The sequence below is a fragment of the Erpetoichthys calabaricus genome, chromosome 2 (assembly GCF_900747795.2).
Source record: "Erpetoichthys calabaricus chromosome 2, fErpCal1.3, whole genome shotgun sequence".
NCBI classification, from domain to species: Eukaryota; Metazoa; Chordata; class Cladistia; order Polypteriformes; family Polypteridae; genus Erpetoichthys; species Erpetoichthys calabaricus.
The window spans coordinates 260747676-260771751 of NC_041395.2; the positions used below are offsets into that span (position 1 = coordinate 260747676).

The 24076-nt window shown below is 40.2% G+C and overlaps 1 protein-coding gene across 1 annotated transcript in view; it reads left to right on the top strand.

Annotated features, from left to right (window-relative positions):
- Positions 1–13108: 13108 nt before the first annotated feature.
- papss2b (3'-phosphoadenosine 5'-phosphosulfate synthase 2b) overlaps positions 13109–24076 on the top strand; it is a 60288-nt gene continuing 49320 nt past the window's right edge. The window contains exon 1 of the mRNA XM_028795417.2: positions 13109–13310. Within this exon, the coding sequence (XP_028651250.1) occupies positions 13308–13310 (3 nt within the window). The 5' untranslated portion in view covers positions 13109–13307. The remainder of the gene's footprint in view (positions 13311–24076) is intronic.

Here is a 24076-nt window from a genome sequence, read left to right on the forward strand (position 1 = left end):
GTCACGCTGCATATTTCACTAAAACAGCAAAATCACTGCACAGATAGCCAGCACTGCCAAATCCTGCCCCCTCGGCTTTTACCTTAGTAACTTCCTTATCCTAGCTGAGGGTATGCAAATGTTCTATCTAACACTTTTTTTTTTTTTTTTTAAACTACAGATTTTATTTAAGTACAGTACTTAATGACAGAAAGACACATGAAATTTTTGCATGAAAACATTTTGTTGTTAAAGGCAAACATTTCCCTGGAATTAAAAAGCAATTTATTGTGTGAAGAGTTCTGCTGCAAATTCAGTTTTGAGCAAATCATTCTGCTCATCACTATTTAGTAGCACTTCTTTTAAAACAGTCCCCAGACTAGTGATTACTCAATTGTGATGACCTCTTTTGTAAGTCGCTTTGGATACAAGCATCTGCTAATCGAATAAATGTAATTGTCTAGTATGCCTAGTTTGTCTTACTCTTGCCTGTCACCTGCCTGGCATTACATTTGACAGCATTTTTTGGGCTGAGGCTGACTGGGCTACATGGGCCACCTTGCCAAACAGTGCTCCAGGAGTGTGCCCTAGTATGGATGCTCTATTAGACTTATATTAGAATGTTCATGAGAATCAAATTATTTGCTAAATGTAAAAAAAACAAAAAAAAACGTGAGCATCAGTAGGCTATGCTCCCTAGAAACCAAGTTACCCAAACTATTCTTTAATATTTCAGTAATTACTTACTGGTCTGATGCTGATCTTTCTGAGTATAAAATAAGTCATTATGATAACAATTGATTGAGAACTCATAATTAACTGCACAATTACAGTATTTGAGGGTTCCTCTAGAGTGCCTCTTTATCATGCATGATTTGTCTCAAAAACTAATCAGTACATCATCATCTCATAATATGCTTAAGTTTCAAGTTGTATTTTTCTGTCCAATCGTTTTAGCTCTAGACCGTCCTCAAGAAGCTGTGTCACAGAAAGACACACCCATTATTGAGATAGCAATGTTTTCGTTATCAAGGGACCCTAAAACATCGAGATCCATTGAAAACCGGGTTCGAAATTTTTTACAAATCTAAAGCTTTTGCTCCTCCCCCAAAGATGATAGGTTATGAACGGGGAGGGCGCAAAGCAAAAAGATGATATAAACAGTTCCTGAAGTGGAAACTCTTAAGTGCTGGTACTGTCTGTTTTTGTTGGATTGTCAGTCCCACTCTCGAAGCATTGCAAATTTTACAAGATATTTTAATCATGCAGATGGTGGGTGTCACCCTGGGAGTTTGAGATGATACACGTACATTACATTGGCGCAGTGTGGTGCTGGGTGAAGTTTCAAGTGTAACGATATACAGTACATACATTAGAATGGACAGAGTGTAGCCAACCTTGGAGTTTTGGTCAGGATCATATTTGTACATTTGATTGGGCAGCTGTGGTAGGGCCTTGAAGGTGAGAGCAGGAGATGCCAGTATGGCACAGCAAAAAAAAAATTGAATATAGTACTGCTGGCATTCCATACCAGTGCATAGTGGTCCACATTAAGCCCTGCCTATAAACCTATAAATTATTGGTTGCTCACTATCTGGCCCTTCCCCTTACACCAATTTTCCATACAAATCGGTTTTAAGAGCACATATTTATTAAGAACATAGCTCTGAAGATCGATGAGGTACACAAATGTCAAGGTCACTATCCTGGGTGGGTGCCTATCATTTTTACTTAACAAAAATGTGCTTCTCAACAACTATAAAGACTTACTAAGAAAAACGGACAAACCTTAGTCCTGGCATTTAAAATAGTCTGTGTACTTATTGGGGCAGCATAGTGGTGCAGTGGACAGTTCTGTTCCCTCTTGGATCCAGTATCCCACGTTCAAATCCTGGACCCACTTGTTGTTTTAGTGGCTTTCGCATGTTTAATGTAAGTAATTTAAAGCATTGCATGTAGGAAGTAGAAATGTTAGATTTGAATACTGTAAGAGAGGTGCGCCCGACCCGACACAGATTTGACACGGAAGGCACGTATAAAAATAAACCAAACTTTTATTTTCTTCAGCTGTAGGGCACGTCTTCCCCGTGAACCCCCCAGCCACAACACAGTCCCAAGCACAAGACACACAGTACTCCTTTCTCTTTCTCTCTTCCACCACCACTCCTCCACAAGTTGTGTCCTCCTTCCACCCGACTCTGGCCGCTGAGTGGTGTTCGCTGGCACCCTTTTATTGGGTACCCTGAAGTGCTCCAGGTGCTTGATTGGTGACATCCGGCTGCACTTCCGGGTAAGGCGAAACCAGTGCCCAAAAAGGGCCAGCAGCTCCTGCTGCAGCACCCCCTGGTGGTGCCTGCGGAACCCCACAGAGCTGCACAGAACTCCAACCCTAATGAAGCCCTGGGGGAGTCCGAGGCACCACTGCAACCCAGGGAGGCTGCCATCTAGCGTCCAGGGGGAGATACTGGGCTTCCCACCCTTGTCCCCCCGGCAGATGTGGTGAAGGGGTGTCCCGGCCAGGCATGGGCCCTGGCCATCCGTCACAATACATATTTGGAGGTCTGAACTTGAAATTACCCTTTACCAGAAGAATTAAGAGGTCATAGTGAACTCATCAATATCAGCATCCAGACAGAGAACATAAACCATTGAGAAAGTTAAAAGAATGTCAGGTTATATAGCACAATGAGTACAGTACAAGTCAATAGAGGTTATAACTAAGTTATATAAATCACTACTGAGGCCTCACCTGGAGTACTGTGTACGAAGTCCAGAGAAGAGTGACTAGGCTGATTCTGGGAAAAAGAGATATAAGCTATGACGAGAGTTTGAAAGATTTGAACCTTTTTATTTTTGTTTAAAATGAAAAGAATTAGTCCAGTGGATTTACTTTAAAAGGAGTTTAAATAAAAACAAGGCAACATGGCTGAAAACTTGTTAAGGACAGATTTCACACAAATATTATAAAGTTTTTCTTCACGGAAACAGCCAGTGATATATGAAACAATCATGTAGTGTAGTGGACAGTAGGATTTTAGGTACCTTCAAATCTTAACATAATGTCATTTTTGACTAGCTAAGTGAAAGGACAGACAAACTTGTTGAAAGGAATGGGCCTGTTCTCATTACAAGTGTTTTAATGTTCAGCATAATGCTGCATGGGTTTTCCTGCCACAACCCCAAAAAGGTGTGTGGTATAGCGGGTCTGAAGCTTAGAAAAAGGTGGCTATTTTAATAAATAAATAATTAATTGGCTGGCTCAATCTCCGTGGATGTGCGTGCTTACACAGCTGCAGGGGGTTAGTGGAGAAATTAGGGCAAGACGCACCTGCATGTGCGGCTGACGCTCAGGGCTGGTGAAGTGGATCACTCTGGCAGAGCGATTCAGGGAGCTGGAGTGATTAGGTGGTGCAGGTGACTCACCATGTAAGTCCAGGAAGGCGGTGGGGACCCAAGCCTGGGTTCAGATTGAGGAAGCCCTGCTAGCAGTCATTGGGCAGCAGGAACCCGGACGCGTGGAAGGATTGTGGCGACTGTCAGTTAGGCGTCTTCCCTTCCTTCAAGGTCCGGTTAGGATAAGGGGAGAAGACGCCAGGCTCAAGGGAAGCACCAGGGACTAGCATGTAAAGGACAGATTCCTGCCTGTGAGAGTTTTAATCTCAGTTTTAATGGAATAATTTATTTGAATAATTTTAACCTCCACTATCACTTCTTTTATTGGATTATTTATTTGTGGAACTTTTGAGCACTGCACTCTGTTTTGAAAACTTTGGTTTTGACTGTTTTTAATAAAAGCACTTATACATCTACCCCTTGTTAAATATGTCTTGTGTCCATATCTGCTGGCTCATCCCTCTGGTACGTTATCAGCAGTAGTGGGTTCAAGAGACTTCCCAAAAAGAAGTCTGGGTAGCATGGAGCCAACCTGCACCATCACAAGGTGCTTCTTATACTGACTGGTGATTCCAGCTTTATCCTGTGTGCGTGAGGGGACCCCATGATGGATGGGTGCCCTATCTAGATCTTTTTTGTGCCCAATGTTACCAGGATAAAATCTAGCCCAACTATGACCCTGAATTAGATTATGCAGATTGAGGATATGATTTTATGAACTTACTGTACATGTATAAGCATGCACCTTATTCTTTATAGTGTACTACTGTAAAGTGTCAATTAGCAACAAATACATGTGCTCAACAAAATGGAAACTCCAATATGCAGACACAAGCAAGGGCTACAATTACCACCACAACAGCTCAAATGGTCTGTTTCTGTTTAATACAGTCTACCAGCTTGTAATGTGTCACATTAATAATGTGGCACTGCTCTTCTACAAGATACTCACTGATGTCATACTCTGATGTTGATATTAGAAGACACCATCTCGTATGTCTTTCCAGGATTTCTCATAAATGCTCAATTGGGTTCAGATGTGAGGTGGAGGAGGCCAGTGAACATTTTGCTGTTGTGTGCTTAAACCACAGGGTGACTATACATGCTTGAGGAATTTACTTCCAAGAAACATCCTCTTATAGCAGAAAAGAGCTGCTGCAAAATAGGATAAAGTGATCCCCAGAATTCTTTAATAATACCATCAACATGAAGTCAAAGGGATAGAAAAGGAAAGGAAAACATGGAGAAAAGATTCAGGTCTTATAAATTATCAAAGGCAATGTCAATAATACTAAATACTTTTTTAGGTTATAAAAACTGACTTACATGCTCATAACATAAGTAGACGTAAAGAGGAAGTGCATTCAAAGAGCAGGAAAGAAACCAATCCTTCACAGAGATCTATGGGAATCTGAAACAAGCTACAGAGCCATTCATCTGAAGCGGAGACACTGATGACTATTCACAGAATGCCTGGATGAGTAAATCTGGACAAGTAAGTTTTCAGCTAGCCAAATGAGGCTAATGGACAAGTGGTGTCATCTTATTTGTAAGATTTCTAATTTTCTACTTGAAAGAAATGAGACTGTGGTTTTATTTCCGCTTTTAAATAATTCTTACCATTAGTTCATAGGAGCTGATCTTATCTTGTTCTCAAATTCATTTCAAGGTCATCTCTGCAGCCCTGGCTACAAGGCAGGAAATGCACTTATGTTCAGTTTTTATCAGACAGTTATACATAACAAAAAGTGATACCAGAAAAATGACCAGAAAAAATCAAATCAATGTGGAAAAAGGAGACAAACATGTCTCAAAACTGTAGGCACATTTCCATCAGTTACACACAAACTTCAATATCCATTAGACCAGGGGTCTCCAACTCCGGTCCTGGATGACCACAGTGGCTGCAGGTTTTTATTCTAACCCTTTTCTTAATTAGTGTCCTGTTTTTGCTGCTAATTAACCTCTTTTTAAGTAATATAAACTGGCTTGCTCTTGAAGACTCAGACCCCTTAATTGTTTCTTTTTCCATAATTAGCTGCCAAACAATAATTAGATACAAAATGAGCCAAAACATGACCAGCAAACTGTGTCCTTCATACAATATCTGAATATAAAGATGAAGATCTCAGGAATGTTCATCTGCTCATGTCCACAAAACATTTTAATAGTGCTCTTAGAAAAGAGAAAATCAACAATTTTGGAAATGTATGCTATTGCACAATGAGAGCAGCAACAAGCCATGGAATTATAGAACGGATTTAATTAATGACAAGACTCAGCGCCTGACTAAGCAACTGGTTGGAGTGAAATTGGTTGGAGTTTGAGGCCCTGACTTAGTTGGTTTTCTGTTGGCTGACTCACTTCATATTTCATTTCTGTTTGGATGCCATTTAAGGAAAGAAATGAAGCAATTCAGAGGAACGATGAAAAAATTCAGTGAAACAAATGTTAAAAAGCAAGTCAATTAAAATTAATTCAAAAGAAGTTAATTAGCAGCAACAACAGGTCACTGAATTAAGAAAAGTGTTAGAATGAAAAGCTGCAGCCACTGTGGTCCTCCTAGATGGGAGTTGGCGACCCCTGCATTAGACTTGTTGGAACTGTTAACACAATGTGCTTCATTGTGCCCATTTCTCATGGGGGAAATCTCTTGCATTAGAAGTACTGCCAATAAAACAGCAAAGTACACCTGATTAACTAAAAACACTCACTGATCAATCATGGGTCAAACGCTAACTAACTCAATGATTTAATAAGTGGGCAGACTGGTAAGCACAAACAGAAGGACCATAAACTATTTTAACTGGCAAAAACAGCAGACAACATGGCAGAGAAAGAGTGGGGGTCAAAATGACAAAAGGATGAACAGGAAGGTTAAGAAAGAACAAAGTGTCTGACCAAATTCAGTTAGCTCTTGTGGATCATTCCAGAAACCACGGTATGACTCTGAGAGAAACAGGGCAAAGAGCCCAACCAAACCACAGTCATTTACTGGTTGTCTGTCTTCAACAGAAAACATTTCATACTGTAAAGTAGTACACAAGTGTACAAGCATACTTACTCATTGTTATATGCTCACAATGCATTACAGTAGTGTACTGTAGAAGGACCTTATGTACTATGAATATGTTGTATGCCGTAAACACTATAGTGAGCTGTATAAGTTGTAATATACTCTATAAGTAAGTGAGTGTTCTTTTTTATCTGTATGTACAGTATATATTTCTGTCTTCATAATAGAAAGATGGCAAATTGGTGAGCAAAAACAGAGTCTTTTTACTTGAGAACAAAACACAGACATAGCAGCCATGGTTTGGGCAAACAAACATGTCTGCATTAAATTCAGAGTCAAGTTATAGAGGAAAACGGCACATTCCCAGAAGTGACAGAATGAGAGAGCCTATTGGCAACTGATTGGGTCCTAAAAAAAATAAGTTAGAATGAAGCAAGCGTACTGGGTCTGAATCCTTGAGGCAATGTGATATTTCAATTATTTTTTAATAAATTTGCAAACATTTTGAAATTCATTTAAATGATTTTTACTAGTGCTGGGAGGTATACTGGTTCATACCGAAAACCGTTTTTTATTTTTATTATGATATGGATTTTTCTTATACCGCAACACCAGTTTAAATAGCCTAAACAACGTTCGGAACATAGTGCAGCAGGAAACTGTTTAAGGGGGGACTTGTTTCACTGCTACACCGCTAAATACAAATGCAACGGAGTACAGTATATGTGTTAGTGAAGGTATTGAGCGGTGAAAATGGACAGAGAACATTCCGAAACTGAAGCTGTAACAGATGATTAAGTTGAACATGATGACACAGAAGAACTTTTTGCCGAAAAAAGGAGCTGTGTCTGTTGTCTGGAGATACTTTGGTTTTAAAAGGTCGGATGTGCACCAAACAACTATTTACTACAAATGCTGTTGAGCTAAAGTTGTCAACATGAGCAATTTGCTGCACCACATTAGTCGCATACATGTTCAAGTTCAAGTTCAAGCACTTTATTGTCATTGTGTAACACAACGAAATTACGTTTTGTGACAGCCCCGAGGTGCATTTAAAGAAAAGTCAAATAATTCCAAATATGTCATATACAGTGTTAAGTGATCAAGTAACCAGAGCAAATTATTATTGCTCAAAGTACAGCAGCATAAATTTTTATTGCACCTGTTAATGAATAGTACATTACATATTCTACAGTATATTGTATTACATTAGTATATTGCACTTTACCAATATAGCTTATTGCAATGTTCAATTAAAAATGGTCTCAGACTGAGGAGATTCAGAGTTCAGAAAGTTTATGGCAGATGGGAAAAAGCTATTTTTTAGTCTGTTTGTGCGTACACGGATTGACCTAAAGCGTCTTCCTGACGGGAGGAGTTCAAACAAAGAATTTCCAGGATGAGTTTTGTCCTTGAGAATGTTTTTGGCCCTTCTCACACAGCGAGTCTTATAAGAGAGTTCGAGTGATGGCAGTTCAGTCCCAATAATGGCCTCTGCTGTTTTTACGACCAGCTGCAGGGCTTCTTTAGCAGCCTTGGTGCAGCTGTTGTACCAGGCCATCATGCAGTTAGTTAAAATGCTCTCTATAGTGCATATATAGAAATTAACCAGCAGCTTCTGGGGGTGGTCAGCTCTCCTTAGCTTCCTGAGAAAATAGAGGCGTTGTTGTGCTTTGCCTATTATAGCCAAGTTGTTGTCAGCCCAGGACAGGTCCTCTGAGAAGGTGACTCCTAGAAACTTAAAGCTGGAAACTCTCTCCACAGCATCTGTATTGATTGTTATCGGACTGTGATTGGTCTTTTTAGTGGTCCTAAAGTCCAGAATAACTTATTTGGTCTTTTTGGTATTTAAGACCAGGTTGTTGGTGTTGCACCATTCTGTCAGATTCTGAAACTCTTCCCTATATGCAGCTTCACTGTTGTCTGTTACAAGCCCAATGACAGTTGTATCATCCGCAAATTTAACAGTAATGTTTGATTGGTGGATGGGTTGACAGTCATGGGTGAAGAGTGCATAGAGAAGGGGACTTAGTACACATCCTTGCGGCACACCAGTGCTCAGGGTAAGGGTGGAGGATGTGTGTTTGCTCATCCTGACAGACTGGGGGCGGTTGGTGAGAAAATCCAGTAACCAGTTGCATATGGACGGAGCAAGTCCTAGTGCATAGAGTTTTTGGATCAGCTGGTTAGGTATGATGGTATTAAATGCAGAGCTGTAGTCAATGAAGAGCATCCTAACATAGGTGTTAGGCTTTTCCATGTGTGAGAGGGCAGCATGTAGAGCCACACAGATGGCGTCCTCAGTTGATCTGTTTGACCGATAGGCAAACTGGTGTTGGTCTAGATCAGCTGGGATGGAGGCTTTGATGTGGGTGATTACCAGTCGTTCAAAGCACTTTGCGATGACAGGGGTGAGAGCAACTGGTCGATAGTCATTAAGACAGGTTATCCTCGGTTTTTTGGGAACAGGTACAATGGTTGTGGATTTCAGGCACAAGGGGACTATACCTGAGGAGAGAGAGAGGTTGAATATGTGTGTAAATACCTCCGCTAATTGGTCAACACAGGCCTGGAGCACACATCCTTGCACATTAACAGGACCTGCTGCCTTCCTTGTATTGATGTTTTCGAGTGCCCGCCACACATCATGTATGTGTACGACCAAAGGCTGTGAGTCTCCGGTCAGCTCGAAGCTGACTGGAGGCTGGTTATTGCCTTTGTCAAACCGTGCAAAGAAACTGTTAAGTTCCTCTGCTAGGTTGGCATTGTTATTGGCCAGCGTGTCTTGTACGTCATTTTTCTTTTTGTAATCCCTGATTAATCGGATGCCTTGCCACATCCGCTGTGAGTTTGAGTTACTGTCAAAGTCCTCCTCAATCTGATGTTTGTACATTAGTTTAGCAGACTTGATGCCCTTCTTGAGGTTAGCTCTGGCAGCTCTACAGGCTGAGGTGTCTCCTAATTTAAAGGCTTTGTCCCTTTCCCTGAGCAGCTGTTTGACTTCACTATTCATCCATGGTTTCTCATTTGGGTAGACCTTAATCCTTTTGTTGACAGTGACATTGTCCACACAGTAATTAATATATGACAGCACAGATGAAGTATACGTCTCTAAGTCTGTCTGATGAAAAAATATATTCCAGTCTGTTTGTTCAAAGCAGTCCTGGAGTTGGCAAATGGCCGTTTCAGGCCAAACTTTAACAGTCTTGCTAATTGGATTAGTACTGCTGATAAGGGCTTTGTGCGCTGGAACAAGAGACAAAGAGAGATGATCAGATTTGCTGAGTTGGGGGCCGTGGAATGACTTTACAGTAATCCCCCACTATATCGCGCTCCGACTTTCACGGCTTCACTCTATCGCGGATTTTATATGTAAGCATATTTAAATATATATCTAGGATTTTTCGCTGCTTAGCGGGATTCTGCGGACAATGGGTCTTTTTACTGATACATGCTTCCTCAGTTGGTTTGCCCAGTTGATTTCATACAAGGGACACTACTGGCGGATGGCTGAGAAGCTACCCAATCAGAGCACGCAGTTAAGTTCCTGTGTGCTGATTGGCTCAGCGACGGAGCACAGAATTCAATTCCGCTGTGTTAACCAGGAAGTCTTGTCTCGCTCATTCAGCATCAACGTGCTCCTGCTACTGCTTCAGGGGCCGTGCCCAAGCGCCAACGGAAGATGCTAACGATTTCCGAAAAGGTAAAAGTTTTGGATATGTTGAAGGAAGGGAACAGCTACACCGCTGCAGGACACCATTATGGAATCAATGAGTCCACGATTCTTTTTTATTTAAAAAGGAAGAAAAGAAGATAAGATCTATGGCCGCAGTGTCCTTTAACCAGGGCGCAAAACGAGTTGTAAGTGGATGTAATAAGGCGATAGTCCGGATGGAATCTGCTTTAGGGATCTGGATTGAAGACTGCCAGAAGAACAACTGCGGTGCTACACAGTCGCCTGAAGAGGCTCCTTTAGAAGAGCTGTAACGCTCTCCTTTGTTGTGCAGTAAAATTAAACTCATCGTTATCGGACAAGTCGCTGTGTCATTGTTGGTAACATAATTAATTTTCTACGTACAGTACTTATTACATGTACATAGTTTAGTATCACTGCACACACATTTTACTGTACAGTATACAATTTTTCTTGTATTGTACGTATTTATTGCTAGTGGCCTGCCTGTCGTAATGGCTGTAACATATGGGATATCGGAGACGCTCGATATCTTTAAAATAATATTTAGGTTTTACTGTATATAAACAGTGTGTTTACATACATAATTTCAATGAATCTTACCTAATATCTAAGAGAATACAAAGGGTTTATGCTGTATAATTGTGCAGGAAATGTTTATAAGAGTGTGGGTGAGTTTATAAGGGCTTAAAATATATAAAAATAACCATATGAACATATGGTTTTTACTTTGCGGATTTTCACCTTTCGCGGGGGGTTCTGGAATGCAACCCCCGCGATCGAGGAGGGATTACTGTATAGGCGTCTTTTATGTTTGTATAGACATGGTCTAAGGTGTTTTCCCCTCTGGTTTTACAATGTACATGCTGATAAAATCTAGGGAATACATCTTTAAGATTCGCTTTGGAGTACCATGAATATATGGAACTAAGATTGGCACCCTCCACGTCCTCAAGTAAAACTGAAAAAGCCAGAGGACACTTGAGTCAGACGTCACTTGTAGACGCGTTTGCTGGAGATACTGCCTACGGCAAAATAAGCAAGCGGTGGATCGAGATAACAAAAGCCATTACAATCCATATAGCTAACGAGTCAGTGGCCAGAGATTGTTAACATTAACAGAAAGTGTAGTTGGTTTACAAAAAATATTTACTATTTATTCCTTTTCTAAGACATGTTCAGTGCAATACAACTTTTGACCAGCACCTCTGAATATTTTACTAAGTCTAAATGCCTCTTTGGATGGTTGAAAATAGGTTGTCAAAATTATAGTTTAAGTTGTTTGTAAAATTTGTTCAATAAACAGGTTCAATATTTTGACTGCAACTGTAATGCAATGTGATTCCTTCTCTTCATTAGTGCCACCCCCTTGAAAACCTGTATTAATACTTGTGTGCAGATTAAAATGTTTTTTGGTACAATGTACAATTCTCATGACATTGGAATAGGTTATTCTTAGCCAGTCTACTGCAGTAATTGCAGTGGAAAATGTGGCTAACATCCACTCATTAATGGGAAAAAAATACCATGAAACCGGTATAATTTTGAAAAATACTGTGATATAGAATTTTGGTCATACCGCCCAGCACTAATTTTTACACTGGACTGCAACATAGCAAAATGGGAAAAAAGTGAAGAGGTCTAAATACTTTCTGAATCTACTGTATGTATGAAAAGAATACAGTAAATAACATTAATACAAAGCAGTACAAGATGTCTTGCTATGTTTACTGCTATATTAATTATACTGTAATTTCTCTTTCATGTAACTTGCACACTGATCCACAAGCAAAAAGAGAAAGTACAGTGAGGAGTATCTTTAATGTATTCAACAAGTGTGTAAATGGTGCAGATTTAGTTTCACCCATTGCTAGACTGCGTATATACACTTCTGCAGAGAAATGTTGTTTTAGTGAGTGGGTGCTGGGATTTGGAAAGAGTGTAACATTTTAACTTTGGCGTCTTCAGTTTTGAAAAAATGGTGAATAGTTTTTGGAATTGTGCTTATAGGTCAGAGAAAATGATTTAGAGCCGCAGGAAATGGGTGTACACAATTGATAAAAACAGTAATATCTAAATTTGCCTTGGCGAGTCGTCTTGTTTGTTCAGATTGAATCCCCCCAAGTGCCTTTTTCCTGACTTTAAGGAGCTGCAGATTATCATGAAGGCTCAAACACAATACAAAGTTAGTCAGCAATGGAGACGCTAACGATATGGTTTACAACTATTCACGTTTCTCAGGTGGCAATAATATATTTACTTAGAAAAAAAGAGGAGACGTTCAAAAAACGTTCTCAAAATAGAGAAATAAACACTCCTGGAGTGTTAAAATTTAAGTCTAATATACGTCTAATTGTGAGACACAATTAACAGCGGCGTAAAGGTGCCGTATTATTAAGAGACAGTGCCATCCACCCTTCCCATCTAATTTTGGGTAGCGGGGTCTCTGCTGGCCCCTGGGCACAGCCCTGAAATCAATACTGGACGAGATGCCAGGCCAACGCAGGACACACTCATTCATAACAGGCTCATGTAAAATGACCCCTTGCCACGGCTGGTCCCTGGACAAAATTTAATATCCACTGGCTACTCCACAGCGCTAAAGATGTTAAATGCGAAGGCGCTATATGCTCACTTTGGATAAGTAAATCTGGTGTTTTTTTGTTGTGGTAACAAGTTGTAAAGTCAGACATAACCAGCCGCGCCGATCAACTATCGGCCAAAACTTAGAGAAAAGTAACAATTCAGGCCGCGACTTCGCGACCTGATAAGATGAGGGAAGCGGTCCGTGAACTTAGTGTCTTGGATGGAAAGTAATAAAATGTTTTGATTTTTAGCTATCACCTGAAGAGATGTACCTCGATAAGTCCACGCACGTATCTTCTTTCACCCTCTGTCAATTTCACAATTTCAACTCCGTCCCAGGCGAGAGCGTAGGCTCAGCTAAGTTTCCCTGAAGGGGCGGTCTTTGTGGCGTCATACATCCCGCCCGCTAACAATATGCAAATTACAGTCATTGGAGGTGGGAGGCAGGGAGGGCTGGACCGGGAGAATGCTACGTGTCTTCAGCTTTTAAACCTCTTTCGGCTTTATAGTTCTCCAGACTAATTGAACAAGTTTAAAGGTACTCATCGGTAGCTGAGTCAAGGCGAAGAGGCACTTGGGGAGGAAAAGGCACACACGAAAAAGTTCGGACCCGCGGTACACATAAGAAAAGAAAAAGCAATGGTGAGTAAAATTACACTTTTTATGCTTTTGTGTAACTTGATCGGTTTCGGGGGTCCGTAGTCCCAAAAAATCTTATTGTATACGTGTAGAATATGAGGGCTTGAGATGATGATAGTCGCTGTTGTGTTACTTGCATGCTGTAGTGGAAAGGAAGAGAGAAGTTGCAATCAGCGGAAAATCTCTGATCACGTAGTACTTTGGAACAGGCTGCTATATTCGCTTGCTGGATGTTTTTTTTTTCTGTTGAGGTTTTTAGCTAAGACCCGGCTGCGTGTCAACCATCGTCTGACAGCATTGCCACCCAGCTGCATTTTAGTCAGTCCCTGCATTGTGACTTGCGGTGCCACCGCTATTGTAAGGATTAGCGGTCATCACATAAATGCGGGGTTTTGTATTCTGACCGAAACTCAAGGTCACTTGGATTCATTTGCTATGTTATGCTACCAGAAGTAAATCTCAGAAGCTGATGCTACACTTGCATGATGGATCTTCTCAATGGATCATGTCGAATTGTAAAGCGGTGTGTTTCTTAAGTAATAAAGGATATATGATAAGACAGGTTGACAGAGACACTTGCATGAATTTAAGACTGACTGCTTGCTCCACTTCCCATCATCCTTAAACTTGGTTTAGTGGGTTTGGAAAATGGATGGATGGATGGAGTTGAATACTTAATCTACCACACCCTAGTAGGTATTTCATCTCTGTTATAAACTGAAAAACTTTTATGAAATACTGAAGTTATTCTTACGTAGTAACCTTCACTGTACACTCTTAAAAATAATTGTTCCACAATGGTACCTTCCTTGGTTTTTGTGCTTCCTCATAGATCCATTGCTTGACAAAGAACCTTTTCATTCAGGGAAGCATTCTTTGCATGTGAAATTGCTTCTTTGGGCTTTGAAAAGGTTCTTACTAAGTGGACAAAAAGCAATTATTAATGTATAGTAGGCTACCTAACAAGGTACTAACACCAAGAAAATCTGAACTTAGCAGGACCTGCTGTACACAGGAAGAATCCTGTTAAAATCACAAGACCATTTGTATTTCACAAATCTGTTATCGTTTCTTCTTGGTTATTTGTGGAACCTTGTTACAGAAGTAAATACGTAAATGTTTTTTCTGGACCCTTCATGTGGATTATTCATTTGGGAACCTATGGCATTGCTCTCAAGAGCCACTTTGGTGCCTTTATTTTTAAGAGTGAGTGTCCAACCATCCAAAGCCAAAGGAACCCCTTCAGACTATACAGGGTCTACATTTCTTTGTCTTTCAATGGTTCTCTTCTCATGTCATATCTTTGGTGTATTCTATTTTCTGTTTCAAAGAAGCAGGATTTGGGGAGCACTTTAACCAGGTATGAAGCAGGTGCTTTGAATGCCCCCTTTGTTTGTGCCGGTGACCATGGCTAATGCCTTGGACTTTTCTAAGGACTCCCTGTTCTTTTTTTCTGAGCTGCTAACTGTACTCACTTGTACTGCACTCTCAGGGTTTTCTGTAAAGAGAGGGACAAACATGTATTCATAAAGCTGTAGCTTGCTGGTCAGTCCTGGGCCCCTCAGGCTTTGATGGTATTTAAGCATATTACATTCCCTGGCAGGCAGCAGTGGGCAATGTAGATCACTTTTTTGCACAGTTATTGCTGTTGCTACATAATAGGAAGGGGGGAAAAATTCTGGCTTGGTTATCAAAATACAGCAAGGGGAGAAAATACTGAAGTCTGATTCGAGGAAAAGAGGAAATTTTATTTGGAATAGGTGCCCTTGTTACTCCAGCTAGGAATCACATATTAAGTGGTTCTAAGTTATTTGTCTCTTCTAAGTTAAGTTTGTCACAATTTGTAAATCATCTCTCACAGCTGGTTTGCCTTTACATGCATCTAGATCACCATCTTGTATCCTGACCTAGTGCTTTTAGGTGAGCCTTGTTAAATTCAGACATTACACACGGCTTGTGTGAAAAGGCAGTATAAGCACTAGACATCATATTGCTTCCATAGACAAAACATAAAAGATTCAAAGCAAAGGTCAATTGTTGTAAAAGTCTGTTGCATGTGGGCATGAACAGAGTAAAAAGACTGGTGGGACCTTGTAGATAGATATAAAAATGGAAATTGTAGAGGGAAGACATTTCACAATGTAGTTGAAACCTAGCAATAACCATAGGGGTTTAATATTCCACCATGGATGCTAAGACTTGGGCTTTCATTCTGCCCTTCTAATCGTTCAGGGAGTCAATTTCTCATAGCTAGACAATCCAACAATTAGAAGTATGTAACACTAGATATGGGCAGCGCAGAAAAATTCTGGGAACAACAATAATACGTCAAAGCAAACTGCCATTCTTAAATTACATTACAAAATGCCCATCCTAACAATGGACACAGAACAAAACTACTCCCTGTAATTACCGAAAACGTAAGTGGAATCAATCCATCTGTTCACTGAGGCCATTTATTCCAGCTTTACGTTCACAACAGCATGGGCCTGTCCTGGCAGCATTGGGTACAATGCAGGAAACAGTTCTGTATGGAACGCCCAGCCTATTCTGAGCCACCAAGTAAAGTCATGGGTATAGAGTACAATGAAATTCGTACTTGCCTATCTCCTCAAAACAGTTGACAAAAATGCCGTAAATAAATTATTGAAAGTCTACTGAGCGTGGAACATACACATATAATCATTTACAATATGTATTTGCATGTACCGGTATTATAATAATTTTCACTTACTGTTTATGTTACAGTATTTGAACTCTTATGACTGAGTGTTGAGCAACCTTACTTGCACATCTTCTGGATGTGAGAGGAAACCAGAGGTGAAATTCTTATTATTCTAACTTCAATTTTGAGGCAAATAAAAAAGTTTCTGAGATTGAAAATGTGTATTTCTTTAAGTGAAATGTAGAAATTGTGCTGAAGGCGAGAACCTTTCTTGTCATGCTTAGCGGTCTCCAAAAGACCTGTTTAGTTGTGGCTTTACAAGCGGTCCTGTTGCTTGACCTCTGCACTAACTACTCTCTCATGTCAGAAGTGATGCTTGTTCTTCATTCTCTCTGTTTCAGATTTCTAACCGGGAGAGTCAAATACAAATGATGTAACATTTAAAATGACTGGAGAGCTTTTCTTTTTATGATGACTCCATCCATCTATTTTCTGAATCCACTTTTTTTGTTACGATGCAAGGCAGGAGAGAAATGTGGAATTGAGATTTGTACTAAATGCAGTCATTTTGAGCTTATGATAAAGAGCATATTGATGCAGTTTGGTCATAATTGTCATCTGCCACACAAAAAAGTAGTAATGTGTACAATGATGATGTCTGTTTAAATGTATTTTCTAGAATATTGGCAGCAACAGTCTAATAACCTGATAATAATATGTGTATAAATTGTATAAAGGGGCAGCACATGCCTCACCCAACAAGCAAGGGGCAAACATGTGTCAGTGTGGTATCATGGCTTGACCATTTTTTGTTTTTGACTTATTTTTGGTGCCTTCTCAGTACACAATGGAATACAATAGAATCAATGTCATTAATATAAATCAGAACATAATAATGCAGAATAATCCAGTTCAGTGTCAGTGGGCCAGAGCCTATCCTGGCGGCACTGGGTACAAGGCAGGAAAAAGGCCAAGACAGGGCAACAGTTCATCATGGAGTGTATTCATGCAACCCAAATTCACCCAGGGGCCTACTTGGAGATATCAGTCAGCCTAACCTGCACGTCTTTGGGAATATAGGTGAAAACTGGGGTGACCAGAAGGAAAACCTATGCAGCCATGGGGAGGGCCAAGAACACATGAAAATAACAGGTCATAAGAATTAGAGCAGGTACAAAAGAGTAAGGTTATAGTGAAAAATAAACAGAAAAACACAGGTATAGGTGAGCAGAAATGTAGGAGAGGAATAGCTGTTTATCAGGGAGCCTCACGGGCACACCTAGGGAGAGTGTGCCAGGGATCAGGAGCCACAAAGGTGAATGCGTGTTCAGCAAGAGTTGCATGACAAGGCTTTGGAATGGTGAAGATGCCTGAATCAAGTATGCACGCATAAGCAGATCTCTCAGTAAAGGTTTTTATAGGTCTTTAAAAATTATACTGCAGTCATACAGTAGTGTTAAAAAAACTCTCTACAAAGGTGCGGCACTGTAGTCGCTTCGTTGTAACATGGATATCAACATACACACTGTTGGTGTTATGCACTTTTGCTTTTCTTAAACTAAATTAAAGGATTAAAGGTATATGTTAAATCAGAAAGATAAATTATTTAACTTAACAGTCTCAAGTCCACTTGTCTATTTCAAGGTCCATCTTGTATTATTTAAATTTATAAATGTGAGCCATTTGAATATTCTCCATGATGCACAATAATCCAGAATGACTTTAAGTGGTATTAAAATAGTACCTTAACAGTCATCATAGCGCAATAGGTTTTTTTTTTCTCTTCTCTACCCGGGCTGATACTTAAATAATTTGTATACTGCACTTTTTGTAAATGTTTGCTTCAGAGCACCTCGCTAATTATCAGGAATGCAAGCAAGACATAAATGATCATTTAGCATGGTAATAAGACATAAAAACAAGATTACAAAAAATTCAATATATGATGGGGCACCGAAAAATTCCCACAATCAATCAATAGTGTTGGGAGTAGGCTGTAAATATCAAATATTTAATTATGCATTGTTTGCCTACTTTCTGGTTAAACAGTCTGCTGAGTGGCATCGTTGAGTTGATTGTGTGCGTATTTAAGGCATTTTTTCTACAATGACGCAGATGACTTTGGACATTTTTTTTTCTTCTCCAAGTCATCATGGCACATTTTCATGAGACAATGATGATCACATTCTTTGACATTGATGGACTTGCTCATAAAGAGTTTGTTGCCTGCAAACTGTGGCATTTCACTGAAGCGTTGAGATGTCTATGAGAAAGCATGAGGAAAAAAAAATGTCCAGAGCAATGGCTGCATTTTAGACTGTGACAACACCCCTGCACACACCATATTGTCCATCAAAGAGATTTTGACCCAAAAAAAAAAAAACGCGGTTAATGCTTCACACCTCCTGAATTTGTCAGATTTCACTCCCTGTGACTTTTTTTTTTTTTTTCCCAAAATTAAATGGAGACGGACGGATTTTCTACTGTGGAAGAAATACAGCAAAAACTGCGGAAGGTTCTAGAAACGGTAATAAAAGATGAGTACAGAAAATGTTTACAGGAATGTATTGCATGTCAAAGTGAATAATTTGAAAGTGATGAAAATGGAATGGTTGTGGTTTTATAGGAAAGTTTTTTTTTTTTCTTTAACAATTTTAGGAATTTTTGGGTCCTCCCTCACATGCTAAAAGCCAGGTGGTACCAGAATAGGAGGAAGTGAATTCGTTTTTCCTTTTTTACAGTGACCAAGTAGAATATAGATAGCCTTATGCCTAAATTAATTATATCATATACCTCCGTCTGTCCATTATCAGACATGATTACTTCTGTTAAGGGTCACAGGGGCTGGGATCTCACCCAGTAGCATCAGGCATAAAGCATCAGACTAGAATGTAGAGCCACTCCATTACAGCAGTCTTCACAGTCACTCATATGGCGCTAATTTAGTGTTGGCAGATAATTTAACATGCATTTCTGTTGGAGGGAAACCAGAGTACCCATAGGAATGCCCACCCTGACGTCGGCAGAGCATGTAAACCCCACACTAACCATGACCAGGCCAGAAGCTGAACGCAGGACTCTAGCGCTATGAGGCTGCAGCGCTATTACCTTTGTCATACTCTGGTACTTGTCATGGTGTGCGTGTGTATGTACTGCATATCTGTGATATGCACCAGATCTAAAATGATATGTTGAATGTTCTTGAAATTAAATAAAAAAACAGAACTTTATTTTATAAGGTGTATTTTCCTAAGCAAACATATACAGTAAAACAATGCATTAGGTGAATTTGATTGTGAAAGCAGCAAACATACACAACGATCAGCCACAACATTAAAACTGCTGAGAGTTAAAGTGAATAACATTGATTATCTCATTACAATGGAACCTGTCAAGGCATTGGACATATTAGGCAGCCAATGCACAATCAGTTCTTGAAGGTGATATGATGGAAGCAGGAAAAATGGGCAAGCCTAAGGATCTGAGTGACTTTGACAAGGGCCAGATTGTGATGGATAAACGACTTGGTCATAGCATCTCCAAAATAGCAGGTCTTGGGCAGTGGTTAGTACCTACCAAAAGTGGTCTGAGGAAGGAACAGCGGTGAACTGGCAACAGGATTATGTGCACATTGATGTACGTGCAGTGCAAAGGCTAGCCCGTCTAGTTGAATCCCCCAGAAGAACTACTGTAGCACAAATTGTTGAAAAGCTTAATGTCGGCCATGATAGAAAGATGTCAGATCACAGTGCATCACAGCTTACTGCGTATCAGCAGACTGGTCAGTGTACTCATGCTGACTCCTGTCACCTACATTGGGCACGAAATCTTTAGAAATGGACCATGGAGCAATAGGAAGTGGTGGCCTGGTCTTAGGAATCACATTTTCCTTTAAAAAGTGGACGGCTGGATGCATGTGTGTTGTTTACCTGGGGAAGAGATGGCAGTAGGATGCACTGTGGGAAAATGTCAAGGCAGTGGAGGCAGTGTGATGTTTTGGGCAATGTTCTGCTGGAAAACCTTGGGTCCTTGCACTTATGTGGATGTTACTTTGACATAGACCACCTACCTAAAGATTGTTGCAAAATATGTACACCCTTCATGGCCACATTATTCTCTGCTGGCAGTGGTTGTTCTCACGTAAATGGTTGTTCTCAGTAAAATAATGCACCCTGCCACACTGAAAAAAATTGTTCAGGAATGGCTTGAGAAACATGAGAAAGAGTTCAAAGTGTTTCTAATCACACATCTATGGGATGTACTGGAAAAGCAAGTCTGATCCATGGATGCCTCATGTCACAGCTTGCTGGACTTAAAGGATCTGTTACTAACATCTTGCTGCCAGATACCACAGGACACCTTTTGTGGAGTTCATGCCTCGACAGGTGAGAGCTGTTTTGCCTGCACGAGGGGGACCTCCGCAATATTAGGCAGGTAATTTTTAACATTGTGGCTGATCAACATTGGCAGCCTGCATATGGAATAAGATGGCAGCACATTGGGAAAGACAACAGGATGGGGGTGCAGGGTTAAAGTGAAGTGTGTCCCTTACTATATATAACAGTGTGCACTATTAAGTGGCTGGGAAGTTTAGTAAATATATTAGGCTGTGAGACCACCCCCCCCCAAGAAAATAAGACATTGCAGTTTGGACAAGATCAGAATGAGTTTATGGCCAGTTAATTGTTGTAGTAGACAAGTTGAACAAAGAGCAGACAATTGGAAAAATTACTAACAGTTAAGTTGCCGTTGACATACACAAACAGGATACATTGCCGCTGTTCACATATATTTTTTTTAGAATTGTAACAAAGGTGGGTTAAGCAACTCTTTTAGGGTCGCATGGTGAGCTGCAGGAGCAAATGAACTTGTCACACATCAGGCACCGGGCCTCCCTGTTCAGGCTTGGCCTAACCTCAGCCTTTACCTCCTTTTATAATGTTTGGGATTTATCCTCATTTACAGCTTGCCCTCCCATTACTCTTCCCTCTTACTGGGTAGGATTGTGTTGGTGGCACATGCTGCAGAAAATAAAATAGTTGTAATTTTCCATGCCATCAGGCTCAGTTTGTGAAGGTGTTTTAATTGCAGGGCTTGAATATGAACTCGGCTCTCGTGTCTTCTGTGGTTCACAGAGTATGTGAGGTGAATGATCTGTAACCTGAAAGGTTAACTTCCTTGGCAAACAGCATTTGCTTTCCTAAATGCAGCTTAGGAACACATTGAAAAATGCCATCCCAGACCTTATGAACTTCCATGTTTTATGTACATTATGTAATTTGTAAACTGAACACTTTGGTATCTCGCCAAATATTGCTAACAAGTAAAAAGTGTGATTCTAAAAGAGAGTGTGCAGACAATCAACAGCGTCAAGCATATGAAAAGTTTGCTTCCTTCATTGGTTTCCATTAGGTATCTGGCCTCTCTGGTGTTGGGTGGGCCCTGCAAGACTGTGGGCTGAGGTCACAACATCTGTTTCAGTGCTGTTGAGCCCAGCTGAATTGTTTTGGGTCACCTAGTGGTCTCTGAGCCTGTTTTTGTATTTAAGCTTATTGAGTGCCTCAGAGGACTAAGCAGAATGAAAAATTTTTCACATTTAGAACAAGAAAGTGTTTTGAATCTGGGATCTAGGAAATTTAAAAAAAAATCCAATTGTTTCTGCAAGCCTGTCAGCACAGACCTGACATGGAATAACATCCTGCAGCCTGAGGTTTGAATTAGCAAATCCCTCTGTCGCTGAACTGTAAGGAGATCTGGAGCCTAAAGTGAAATAGGTTTGCTAATTCCATTAAGTCCCCCTAATTCTTTGCATTCTTTTGAGTTTAGAGATACGTCTCACCTGTTGTAAATTTTTATGTACTAACAGCTTTAATTCGGCATATTCCTTGATGACTGACTAATGCAGCTCCCTTTTTTTGGTATTCTACGGGGTCTGTGAGTTAGTAAACCAGTGTGTTGCAACTTAGACTGGGGATCATTCATTTAAAGCATTACCAGATTTAAATAAATAACTAGCATAAAAGTTAATTGTGTGAAAAATAATATTCCCAGATCCACTTATGGATGTCAGCAGTGGGGCCCATCCCTTAAATGGAGGGCCTGTCTATGACAAGGCCCATTTACATGAAGACAATTAATAAAATGTTTTCACATATTTCCACTGCACACACATAAGGAAAAAAAAAACAGACATTGTATCCATCCATTATCTGAACCTACAGTATGTGTCCAGTTCAGGTCTCCTGTAGTCATGTAGTCTTTTCAAAGCAGAACACAGCACATCACCGGACAATAATTTATATGTAAGATGTAATTCCTAACATTCTAAACTATTCCTGAAAAATCATTTGAGTGACTGGGTGTTACTAATAAAAGTAAAAAAAAATATCCTCACTTGTATCACCACACTCAAGAATAAGATGAAGGCCAGAACTGCACTGCATGGCAAACACTTTGTCAAGAAACAGTTTGACTCTGTCTATAGGCTTGTGATCTTCACACATATAAACATTTATCAATGATTTTATCATTGGTGTCTTAATTCCAAGCGTCCATAAGAGTAAACATTCCCAGCATTTTAGTAATGTATACAATGTCCTATTGCATTGTGGTTTCCAGGTCACATGGTAAACAATTCAAGACAGCTTGCTCATTGCATTTGTATATGTGAAACTATGAAAGAACAAAACATGACATGGCATGACTTTCAGGAATCCACGAGGCTGGAACCAACTGTGTCTGCAGCAGATGCTAGGAGGGAAATTGTTGTGGACAGCACACACTCCTCCACACACCCATACAGAGGCACAAGTCTTTAGGAGGATAACTGAGAAACCCAAAAGGAAAACCTGTGAATGCATAGAAAGAATCGATAAACTCCACACAAACAATGACCAGTCAAGAGCTTTGAACCTACTACCCCTTGAGGCAGCAACACTAACCAATATCCCATCCAACATGAAAGATAATGTTTTAATTAAAACGGTATACTAAAAATGTGCATTCCCACACAACTATTTCTATGACCAAGAGGAAGTAGCAGTTCTCACAATGCTGTCAACTCATTACTCTTCTCATTGATTTGCATTACATGACGATGAAAATAACTAAAATTGATAGGAAAATAAATCTGATCAACAGATGGCTTGTCAAGTGGAATGCGCTTTCAAGCTGGTGGATATTAAGTATCCACATATTGAGACTACCTTTGTTAGTAATTCCCTAATCTGCTTTAAAATATAAATATGTCACATACTGGAAAAGTGTTTGAAATTAATATCTCGATATAACTAAAAAGTAGAGGAATGGTACACAGCTGTTATACACTGCTCAAAAAAATTAAGGGAACACTTAAATTACACATTGGATCTCGATGAATGAAATATTAAAGTAGAAAGCAGTACTGTGTAATTAGTTGAGAGTAAAATCATTTTAGTTGAGAATTAAATTGACTGTTGTTGCATGATTTTAATTAAAATATCCAATCCATTAAGGGCTAGATTCAACATTACAACGAAAATCAAAGTTGAAAATTGAAATCACTGGCTGACCCATTCAGTCAACTCACAATCTGACTCGGTAGCATGTACGGCACCCACATGCCTGTAGGCACCCTCGACAATGTCTGGACATGCTCCTAATGAAATGGCGAATGGTGTTCTGGGGATCTCCTTCCAGACATGGATCAAGGCGTCTGTGAGCCCCTGGAACATCTGTGGTGCTACTTGGTGGTGTCGGATGCACTGATACATAACATCTCAGGCGTTCTCAGTTTGATTCAGGTCTGGGTGACATGCTTGCCAGTGGCATCAATGCCTTCGTCATCCAGGAACTGGCTGCACACTCTGGCCCATTAGGCTGGGCATTGTCCTGCACCAGGTGGAACCCAGGGCCCACTGCACCAGCGTAAGGTCTGACAATAGCTGTAAGGAGTTCATCCCAGTACCTAACAGCAGTCAAGGTACCTCAGAGAGGCATCTGTGACCCTCCAAGGATATGCCGTCCCAGACCATTGGTGACCCACCACCAAACCAGTCATGCTGGATGATGTTGCATGCCACATAATGTTCACCAGACTCTTTCACGTCTATCACATGTGCTCAGT